The sequence below is a fragment of the Balaenoptera acutorostrata genome, chromosome 19 (assembly GCF_949987535.1).
Source record: "Balaenoptera acutorostrata chromosome 19, mBalAcu1.1, whole genome shotgun sequence".
Taxonomy (NCBI): domain Eukaryota; kingdom Metazoa; phylum Chordata; class Mammalia; order Artiodactyla; family Balaenopteridae; genus Balaenoptera; species Balaenoptera acutorostrata.
The window spans coordinates 15,261,326-15,273,561 of NC_080082.1; the positions used below are offsets into that span (position 1 = coordinate 15,261,326).

At 39.6% G+C, this 12,236-nt stretch overlaps 1 protein-coding gene across 1 annotated transcript in view; it reads right to left on the bottom strand.

Moving 5' to 3' along the window:
- PKD1L3 (polycystin 1 like 3, transient receptor potential channel interacting) overlaps window positions 1-12,236 on the bottom strand; it is a 71,977-nt gene that overhangs the window by 53,995 nt on the left and 5,746 nt on the right. Inside the window, 2 exon segments of the mRNA XM_057534484.1 lie at window positions 3,217-3,351; window positions 10,024-10,138. Coding sequence (XP_057390467.1) covers window positions 3,217-3,351; window positions 10,024-10,138 — 250 coding nt within the window.

Here is a 12,236-nt window from a genome sequence, read left to right on the forward strand (position 1 = left end):
TACACCATGATCAAGTGGGGTTTATCCCAGGAATGCAAGGATTCTTCAATATATGCAAATCAATCAATGTACTACACCACATTAACAAATTGAAGGATAAAAACCGTATGATAATCTCAATAGATGCAGAAAAAGCTTTTGACAAAATTCAACACCCATTTACGATAAAAACTCTCCAGAAAGTAGGCACAGAGGGACCCTACCTCAACATAATAAAGGCCATATATGACAAACCCACAGCCAACATCGTTCTCAATGGTGAAAGACTGAAACCATTTCCTCTAAGATCAGCAACAAGACAAGGTTGCCCACTCTCACCACTATTATTCAGCATAGTTTTGGAAGTTTTAGCCACAGCAATCAGAGAAGAAAAAAATTAAAGGAATCCAAATCAGAAAAGAAGTAAAACTGTCACTGTTTGCAGATGACATGATACTATACATAGAGAATCCTAAAGATGCTACCAGAAAACTACTAGAGCTAATCAATGAATTTGGTAAAGTTGCAGGATACAAAATTAATGCACAGAAATCTCTTGCATTCCTATACACTAATGATGAAATATCTGAAAAAGAAATTAAGGAAACACTCCCATTTACCATTGCAGCAAAAAGAATCAAATACCTAGGAATAAACCTATCCAGGGAGACAAAAGACCTGTATGCAGAAAACTATAAGACACTGATGAAAGAAATTAAAGATGATACCAACAGATAGAGAGATATACCATGTTGTTGGATTGGAAGAATCAATACTGTGAAAATGACTATACTACCCAAAGCAATCTACAGATTCAGTGCAATCCCTATCAAATTACCAATGGCATGTTTTACAGAACTAGAACAAAAAATCTTAAAATTTGTATGGAGACACAAAAGACCCCGAATAGCCAAAGCAGTCTTGAGGGAAAAAAACGGAGCTGGAGGAATCAGACTCCCTGACTTCAGACTATACCACAAGGCTACAGTAATCAAGACAATATGGTACTGGCACAAAAAGAGAAACATAGATCAATGGAACAAGATAGAAAGACCAGAGATAAACCCATGCACTTATGGTCAACTAATCTATGACAAAGGAGGCAAGGATATACAATGGAGAAAAGACAGTCTCTTCAATAAGTGGTGCTGGGAAAACTGGACAGCTACATGTAAAAGAATGAAATTAGAACTCTCCCTAACACCATACACAAAAATAAACTCAAAATGGATTTGAGACCTAAATGTAAGACTGGACACTATGAAACTCTTAGAGAAAAACATAGGAAGAACACTCTTTGACATAAATCAAGCAAGATCTTTTTTGATACACCTCCTAGAGTAATGGGAATAAAAACAAAAATAAACAAATGGGACCTAATGAAACTTAAAAGCTTTTGCACAGCAAAGGAAACCATAAACAAGACGAAAAGACAACCCTCAGAATCGGAGAAAATATTTGGAAACGAATCAACAGACAAAGGATTAATCTCCAAAATATACAAACAGCTCATGCAGCTCAATATTAAAAAAACAAACAACCCAGTCCAAAAATGGGCAGAAGACCTAAATAGACATTTCTCCAAAGAAGACATACAGATGGCCAAGAAGCACATGAAAAGCTGCTCAATGTCACTAATTATTAGAGAAATGCAAATCAAAACTACAATGAGGTATCACCTCACACCAGTTAGAATGGGCATCATCAGAAAATCTACAAACAACAAATGCTGGAGAGGGTGTGGAGAAAAGGGAACCCTCTTGCACTCTTGGTGGGAATGTAAATTGATACAGCCACTATGGAGAACAGTATGGAGGCTCCTTAAAAAACTAAAAATAGAACTACCGTATGACCCAGCAATCCCACTACTGGGCATATACCCAGAGAAAACCATAATTCAAAAAGACACATGCACCGCAATGTTCATTGTAGCACTATTTACAATAGCCAGGTCATGGAAGCAACCTAAATGCCCATCGACAGATGAATGGATAAAGAAGATGTGGTACATATATACAATGGCATATTACTCAGCCATAAAAAGGAACGAAATTGGGTCATTTGTAGAGACGTGGATGGATCTAGAGTCTGTCATACAGAGTGAAGTAAGTCAGAAAGAGAAAAACAAATATCGTATATTAACGCATATATGTGGAACCTAGAAAAATCGTACAGCTGAACCGGTTTGCAGAGGAGAAATTGAGACACAGATGTAGAGAACAAACGTATGGACACCAAGGGGGGAGAGTGGCGGGGGGGGGTGGTGGTGTGATGAATTGGGCGATTGGGATTGACATGTATACACTGATGTGTATAAAACTGATGACTAATAAGGACCTGCTGTATAAAAAAATAAGTAAAATTAAATTAAAAATAAAAAGAAGACATTAAATCCTGAAATGGGTATAAAACCCATTGTGGAATATTTTCATGGACTTGTTTAGTTTTTGCTTTTAATTGGGATATAGGCTTGTCTGTTAGGGGAGGAACACTTTTCCCTTCTTCCCTTCCAGGTTCTTTGGCTGGTCTAATAATTTTTAAGTTGACGTAAGACAGATTAACAAGAGAAAAACACATTTAATTACGTATGTATGAGAGTCCCAAAGATGGGAGACTCAAAGACAGGCTATGGAGGTTTAGCTGCCATCCTGAGCTAAGGAGAAGGGGGTAGGGGTCTGGGACATCAAAGGGGAGGAAGACAGTTCACAGAAGATGAGAAGAGGAAAGGTCTGGTAAACAAATGTTTGCCACGCCATGCGGAGATGTGTTTCTAATGTAAGAAAAGTTATCTTTGGTAATAGCTCTCCTCCTGGTACAGACTCCCTACCTAAGTTCTTTTCGGCAATTCAGAGGGAGGTAAAAAGCTCTTCTTGAGTTTGTTGGGCCTTCATCATCTTCGCCTTGAAATAATCCTTGTGCCACAGTGGCCCATTCTGGGGCAGCCTGCCCTGAACCCCATCATCTGTCAGGCATTCTTGGGTTCTGCTCAGAGGCAAAGGGTGAACCCGGCTCCTTCCTAGCATCATTTTCTTCAAACATCACCGTATTAGAAGGAAAGAGTAAAAGTGCTTTTTCAGGGTCACAAGGGTACCCAAGTTGTGCCTTCAATTTTCCATATTTACCTGATCAGATGTGCTCTGAAATGATGCTTGTGGATGAGTGGTGAAGACACCTGGAATGTGCGTCCTCTTTGGGACTTGAAGTTATTTCTCCCGGAGCTTTTCCAGCATGTGTTACAGATCCAGGCCTGGTGAGCTCTGGTGGCACAGGGAGAGGCTGGCTGGTAGGTACAGGCGTGACCGATACTCCCTGCTGTGCGACTCCAGGTGGTACTGAAGGAAACGGGCTGATGGAATGGCGCGGGGTCTTGGACTAAAAGATTAAAATATGCAAAGGAAAAGGCTGAATATGATTTTACCAAATGATGAATAATTAAGGCAGTATTTCTAAAATTGTTCTAGAACCCCCATGCCCTGTGAGGTAGTAATAGGCATTTCTCTCAAAAAGATCCTGTGCACTAACGGTTTTGAGAAAGTGGCATACCATAGTACCCTCTTTAAAATTCACAATTTATATTATTGTGCTTACTGTCAACCATTCACTAAATTATAATTAAACATCTACTATGCAAAGCAATGTTCTGGGGAACTGAGGATACAGCAATGAACAAAATCAGCCAAGTTCTTGCCCTCATGGCGCCTCCATTCTTGTGGTGGTGCCAGATACACAAATTATATCGTGCACTGAATATAAAGTGAAGTAAAAAACATAAAAAAACAGAGGTAAGCAGATGAAGAGAAAGGGTGCTCAGCTATCAGGAGAGGGCATTTTTGCTGACAGTTGGATATAGGGAGAGAGAAAGCTCTGCCAATACATTGGAGATGGACATTTGAGGGGTGCAAAGGCCCTGAGGCCACAGCTTGCTGGCTTTGTTTGAGGAACAAGGAGGCTAGATGAGCAAAAGGGGGAAATGGGGGAGACCAGGAAGATCCTGGGGTGGGGTGGGAGGATGGGATAGGGGTGGAGAGAGCATGTCATGTCAGGCAATCAAGAAGAGTATGATTTTACTCTGCATGAGATGGGAAGATACTTGGGGGCTTTGAGGAGCATGATCTGATCCTGCTGTGAAGGACCCCTTGGACTGCTGGGTTGAGAACGGACAGGAAGGGGCCAGGACTTGAAGCAGGGAGATCAGGAGGAGGCAGATGCACAGCTTAGATGGGAGATGACGGTCGCTTGCTCGGAGACGGTGAGCAGTGGTTAGGCTTCGGCCCATGAAAGGCTCTGAGAAGTCCTAAGGTCAAAAACCTTTGTTTTCTTTCCTTCTGGCAACGTTTTAAGAATGTTGGTTGTTATCTTACAGAATATCACTTGGGAAATGCTGCTTTCAGGGGTATTTATTTCACCCCTGTTCTCTTTTATGTTGCTAGAAAACTTACATTTTGCAGTTAATGTTGGATCAAATAAATGTGCATCTATATTTAGACATCCACTAAAAAGGTTTCTACGCAGGACACAGAGGTGAGAAGGCTGAGAAATTTCTTGAAGGTGAAATTTTTTTTTTTTTTGGCCATGCTGAGTGGCTTGTGGGATCTTAATTCCCTGACCAGGGATTGAACCCGTGTCCCCTACAGTGGAAGCACGGAGCCCTAACCACTGGTCTGCCAGGGAATTCCCTTGAAGGTGAAATTTATAGATTATGCAGAGGTCCTACCCTTATTTTCCTTTCACTCAGATTTCTTTCTTTTTCTCTGTTTAAAAAAATTATTAAATTTTATTGCTTTGCATATATTTTGGTAAGATGCCACAAGTCCTTTTTTGGGATGAAGCAGGGAATAAACCAACAACCAACCAACAAGTGCTAATTATACCAACATGAAAGCCAAACAGAGGCTTTAAAATTTTCTTTAATAAAGCATCCACCAAACCTGATTCTTTCCTGCACTTAAGTACTTTCCTTTCCTCCTTCAAAAATTATACCCAGAGCCCTCTACGAGACAGAGTAGAGTTCTGCCAGGACCCACCAAGAATGACAAAAAGAATAATATTCCAAGATGTGCACTGTGAAGGTCAGTACTTACAAGACTAGCATGAGCAGGTTGGTGGCATGTGGTTGAAAGATGAGTGGCTACTAGAGGAAAAAGAAAGTCAATGAAGCTCAAGGAAAAGTCTTAGGATAGAAATATTTCTTTCTATTTTACTTGAGGATTATTCACGGCTAAAAGCAACACAAATTGTTCTATATAGGAAACCAAAGTGATCATTTCCCACTGTTGATACATCTGTAGACAAGCCAGAAGACTAACAGGATGGAGGATTGAAAACAGAAACTGGATTCTAAAAGTCAAAAATCTGGGGTCCAGAGCTGGTTTGCCTTTTACTGTAACTATGAAGCCTTGAGCAAATGACTTAACCTCTTAGTTTTCTCATCTTGAGAACTGGTGTAATAATATCCAACGATGTGAAAATTAAAGCAATGTATGTAGAGCTGAGTAAAACCTCACCTCAGATTAGGGTCATTAGGTTGACAGCTTGCTGGGAACAGCAAACTAACCCAGAACTTCAACTGTCGATCTGAGAAGGGGTTATGACCACTAAATAAGCCAACAGGCTGCTGAACTTAGGGTGATACAATTTCTTAGTCTTAGACAAATGTGTTTTGACAGATCTTGCCTTAAAAGAAAAGGAAAAAAACAAAGAATAAAAGAGAGCCTATGAATAGCACTTTAGAACCTGGGAATTGACTCCAAAGGACACAGAGGAAAGTGTAGCTCTGAAAATCATCAACAGCAAAATCCAGAAGAATATTTCAGAAAGCTGTTTAACATCCTTAATTGAAACAAAGTCTTTTTTTTTTTTTTTGGCTGTACCGCGAAACAGAGAATCTTAAAGATAAACCAACTGAAGCTAATATGCATAAGAATGAGAGCGATTAAAAGAGAAATAAATGATATTAGAGGATTTCAAGAAAACCAAAAATGCTACGGAAAAATTAAGATCCATGTTGGAGGTAATACAGAACAGAACTGAGGTGGAAAAGTCAAATCAGTGGTACGCAGGATAAATGTCAGGAGTTCTTTCAGAATGTACCAGAAAGAGTGATAAATAGGAAACCATCGTTTCACTTAAAAGAATGACAGGAAAGATACGGAGGACAGAAGCCAGCAGGGTAGCACATACATAACTGGTATTTCTCAGGGACAAAACCAGAGCAAATGAAATAGAAGGGATAAATGGGTGGAACAGAATAAAACTTTCATAAGCCAAGAAAGAGGTATATATGCCACATCACATTCTAGGCAAAATCAGTGAAAAGTAACCTAGATGCACGCTAAAGGATTAAAAAATTCTACAAGCAATCCGATATGGAAAAAAAGGCTACCAGAAAAAAGAAAGGGGGCGGGGCTAGCCTTAATCTTTTCCACTATAGCATTAAGTGCCAAAAGGCAGTGATGTCTACGGAGTTTTGAGGGGGAAGACTGTGAGGAAAGAATTGTATCACTTTCACTGCAGAGAGTGTTGGTTATTCTCTACTATGGCCTCCCTTCCTTCCATGGGAACATGGTAGGCCAGCTAAGGACTACGTTTCCCAGCCCTCCTTGCTTGCAGTGGTGTGGACACGTGATCAGGTCCTGGCCAATGGGATATGAGAAGTAATAGATGCAATTTCCAGGCTGTGCCCTTAAAAAAAAAAAAAAAAAAAAAAGGGATCAGCCCCCACCCCACCCCTCTCTCTTTCCCACTTGCTGGAATGTGAACATAGAGTGCACGGTGATAAAACAGCTTTTATAGACCTGAGATGGATGCTACAAGTTGATGATGGCAGAACAAGGAAGAGCTTGGGTCCTGTAAACCACTGATCTATCCTTTCAGCCTTAGACCTCTTACTCAGACTGTTATGTAAAAGAGAAATGAACTTCTATTTTGTTTAAGCTACCATTCTGGCCTTTGTTACAGCAACTGATCCTACCTTTTAACTGTACACCCTGCTAACATATGGCTCACTGGTGTTAAAGTAACCAGATCAGGCCCAAGATGGAGTCACTCATGCTAAGCCCCGCATCAGCAAACGGCTTCCCCAGGAAAGGAAGGCCAAAGTCAACCAGTCAGTGCCTGCCTGCCCAGTACAAGTTACATAACCCAGCTTCATCACTTCCCTTCGCTCCTTATAAGAGAAGTAACCTTGCTTTAACCAATTGGTAAATGCCCAGTATAACCTCCTTGCTCCTGCTCATCTTTGTCTATAAAAATCTCTCCCCTTGTACAGCTCTTGAGAGCTCCTTTCTGTCTGCTAGAGTGGATGTTGCCTAACTCATGAGTCACTGAATAAAAGCTTACTAGATCAGTAAATTGTCTGGGGAAAGTTTTCCCTTAACATTAGGAAGGGACAAGAAAGACCCCTTTTGATTATTCACAAGCTCCCAAAATATTTCCACCAACAGATCTTTCTTGAAAGAACAATTGGAATAGAGATGAAACTAAATTAAGAACTCGGAAGTGGGAAGTTATGGTACAAAGTGGTTGGTGATAAATATGAAACCAGTTAAAACAGAAATAAATTCTAAATTATTGTTGGAAATCTGGCTTTGATAAAAGCATGAAAAAAGTATTCTTAGGTTGTATAATATAAAAATAATTATTTACTATAACAATAACCTGAATAAAACCCACAGAATACACTAACAAGATCTAGCGAGTGAGGGTGGGGAGGCGAAAAAACTAACCTGTGCTATAATTCTATAACCAGATGAGGGGATTTCAAGAGAGACTGTTTCATTCCTGAGCCCGACAACTAGAAAAACATAGGTATAAGAATGTGTTTAGGGCTTCCCTGGTGGCGCAGTGGTTGAGAATCTGCCTGCCAATGCAGGGGACACGGGTTCGAGCCCTGGTCTGGGAGGATCCCACATGCCGTGGAGCAACTAGGCCCGTGAGCCACAATTGCTGAGCCTGCACGTCTGGAGCCTGTGCTCCGCAACAAGAGAGGCCGTGATAGTGAGAGGCCCGCGCACCGCGATGAAGAGTGGCCCCCACTTGCTGCAACTAGAGAAAGCCCTCGCACAGAAACGAAGACCCAACACAGCCATAAAATAAAATAAATAAATAATTCCCATTAAAAAAAAAAAAAGAAAATTTGTTTATAAAAAAAAAAAGAATGTGTTTAAAAAAAACCAACAAAAAACAAAAAATTTCTTGAAGGTGAATAATTAACACAAGACTACTGAAGAACAAAATTTCAACAAAAGACAAAAGCAAGGAAGCATTAGAACCAGAAAGCACAGAACAAGGCAAGGAATGACATGTTATTAAAATAAAGTTGAATATGATAAACTCTACTATAAAAATATTCTCAGAGTGAGTGAAATGATTAGATGCATTTACAAGAAATTTAGTAGGCACACACCTAAAGCAAAGTGACACAAAATTTTTTACAGACCACACATACATAAATGTAAGGTGACCTCCTTTCTCAATGAGGAGATTTTTTAAAAGTTATTTTTGAGCAAATTTGACATATAAACCTGAAGGATGTATGTGAAACAAGTGTCTACTTATTTAATTCAGTAATTTAGTTTTACAAAGGCATAATTAAAATCATGTTATACAAAGTAGTATATTAATTTAGAAGCTTTGCTCTTCTGAAACTCAATTTCACAACATAGCTTTATTCAAACTTTTCAAATGCATCTTCAACATCACTGCTTTCATTATAACCAGAAGAAATTTCAGAATTATTTAGGTTTTCCAAAATATCTCATCTTTACTTCCATCTATCACTGTCTTTCTTCCCAACTCACAAGTACTCATTTACAAAGCATTCAAAAAAGCTGATTTTTACATTTGTTCTTTAGATATATATTCTCTCTAGATGAGAGAATGTCTCTGCAACAATAACACTTTCTAAATTGCTTTTTTAAAGGATACTTAAGAGGCTTGTTGACAAGGACACCCAACCCTTGAAGTTGTGAGCTGCCACCCCTAAGAATATCACTAGATCCACTTTATTTTTTTAAAGAGTTTAAAAAAAATATTTTATTTTATTTATTTTTGGCTGCACTGGGTCTTTGTTGCTGTGCAAGGGCTTTCTCTAGTTGTGGCGAGTGGGGGCTGCTCTTTGTTGCGGTGCACGGGCTTCTCATTGTGGTGGCTTCTCTTGTTGCAGAGCACGGGCTCTAGGGCGCGTGGGCTTCAGTAGTTGTAGCACGCGGGCTCAGTAGTTGTGGCTCGTGGGCTCTAGATCTCAGGCTCAGTAGTTGTGGCGCACGGGCTTAGCTGTTCCGTGGCATATGGGATCTTCCTGGACCAGGGCTCAAACCCGTGTCCCCGGCATTGGCAGGCAGATTCTTAACCACTGCACCACCAGGGAAGCCCTAGATCCACTTTAAATTTGTCTCTTTTTTCACCCATTCTGTCAGGTGATCTCTATAATTAGCCAACACTGATATTGATTGAGGTCATTTCATACTCATGCGTTTTCCCCAAATAGTATTTGTTTTTCAAAATTAAAAAAAAAAAGGGAGAATACCACAATATGAAATACTTTGCAAGGGCTTTAACACGACTCTTTTTTGATGGAAACTTTTGTGGGAAAAAAACTTGTCTTAGGGCTTCCCTGGTGGCTCAGTGGTTAAGAATCCGCTTGCCAATGCAGGGGACACGGGTTCGAGCCCTGGTCCTGGAAGATCCCACATGCCGCAGAGCAACTAGGCCTGGGCATCACAACTACTGAAGCCCGCGCGCCTAGAGCCCATGCTCTGCAACAAGAGAAGCCACTGCAATGAGAAGCCCGCGCACCGCCACGAAGAGTAGCCCCCGCTCATCACAACTAGAGAAAGCCCGCGCACAGCAACGATGACCCGATGCAGCCAAAAATAAAAACAAATAAATGAATTTTTAAAAAATGAAAGCAAAGACTGCAATATTAAGATCAGACAAAATAGAATGTAAAGAATATTTACTGAGTACCCGTGATGATGACACATTTCGGCATTAATTAAGTCTTGTGCATCCTTTAAGGGTGGAATTGATTTCACTACACATTACCTGGGGTCATTTTGTTTCTCGGTATTGTGACTTCTTTTTGTCCTCTTGGGTTTCCAATATGAATGAGAATTATTCCCATTTCTTTCATAACTGGCATCTTGGTCTGAAAAGGCATCTATCTGGAGGCCAATGCAAAAGTTAACTTATAGGATAAAACGCTAGGTGGAAGTCTATAAAATAATCACTACACGCACATATGTGATAATCAAGAAAACAAATTAAAGATAACTATCCAGTTGTTTTTTAAAAAGAACAACAACGTGGAATTCTTAAGTAGGTCTTTTGCTCTGGAGCACAGTCACAACATCTCAAAATTAGGTCCACCAATTGGGTCAACAGTGAGAAGACAGAGAATTAAGTCTCCTTTAAGGAAATTACATTCTAAGCATAAGATTCTCCTTTGTATTCGATAATTCTTATTGGTAGAGATAAGAGTTCAGAAGGTAGGCAACAGCATTCTTGAATGTGCCTCCCTGTGTATATTTGCTGTTTCTTATCATGCTGCTGAACGTGGCTGGAGAAATCATAGAACCCCGTTGACTACATCTCAGCTTAAATTCAGGATCATGAACCACGAGGGGCCCGCCTTCACCCTGCCTGGTAATCAAAGTATTTCCCTAGTCTATTCTCACTTCCACTCTACTGGGTGACCCTTTCCCACTTCCTCCTCATTCTCTCCCCTCAATCTTGCCATGTCTTTATTGTAAAACCTGAGTTGTTTATCCTGTAAAGCTTCCCAATTCTGGATTTTGATGACTGCATTCCCACGCTGCCATCTCACATGTTCCTCAGTTCTCTGACTTTTTATAAACTGGTTGGCTCTAGAGCTGATCAGATTCAAGTTCTACTTTCTATAAGAATACTTAGTAGGTGGTGTCAAGTACTTCCATCAGGAGTCACATAATGTCTGCCTGTGGGATAACTAATAACTATCTTTATTAGTCTAGCAGCCATTGGTGATTATTCCCTAGATCCATTTTTTCATTAGGGATTGTGGGAACTTGTGTTTCATATTTTATTACAAACTGTTGAATTTATAAATATCAAAACAGCATGCATGTACTACTTAAACAAGAGCTGTAACACACTAACAATAAAACCTAAGTCAAAGCTAAATTATTCAGAAGTAGTAGCAAGTATGTAATTTGAGGCTTATGATATGCTGATGCTTCTCCTAAAGCACAGAGTGTTTCAAAGGATGTGCAATGCTGTGACCTTAGCCAGAATGGCAGATAGGTCTAAAAATATTTTCCAGATGTCCCTAGGATACACCTCCATTTATCAATGGCTGTCATATCATCCTATGATCGTTAGTTTGAAGTAATGAGTTTACAATATTACTTTACTTTACCAATGGCATGGAAGTATTTCAAAGTTTTCACAACCAGTACGGCTGTCTTGGCACTTACTAGAGGAATATTAACCCTATTACAACACCACTTTTAACACAAACTGTTACTTTTTATTCCAACTTGTTTACTGTTCCAATTTCTTAATGCTATTATATGTGAGCTTTAAGTGTTTTTATTTTTAAAGTAAATGAAGAAAAATGAGTTCAACTATTCAAATATTGAAAAAGTCAGTAAGTGTCTGAAGTAATATTGTACAACAATATGAAGCATCAGACTTCTTTTTTGAACGTTAAGTATTTGAACATTTACAAATACTTCTACCGGCATGCTATTTTGGAAGAGGCATTTCTTAAATTCATAATAAGATGTATAAACACTCTGACAATAATAGTTAATACCAATATTGGATCTCCAAAAGTGTTTTCACCTTTGACATGAATGTGAAGCTATCTAGAAGCAGAAGGTAAACTTTGAACAAAAAATTGAAATTGCACAGTAACATTAACAGTAATAATTGCTATAGTACGCCGCAAATTGTTCTAATACCTTATTTGTATCGTCTTACTTAATCCTCATAACAATCCTTGGAAGGACACTGGGCTGCATGGAGGTTAAGCTGCTGGCCCAGGGTCGCAGAAATAAGATGGGAACCCAGGAAGCCCGACTCCACAGCTCCAGCTCTTCACCGCAGTGACCTACTTCCTCTCATTATCGGAACATAGACTCAGAATTTACAGAACTGGCTTGGGTAAATCGAACAGAATTCTTTTTGTCCAAGATTTTCTTCTGCACAAACATTCTATGTTCTACAGCAGAAATCTCTTGCCAGTACATGAAAAATAATATTGGGAAATGCATCTT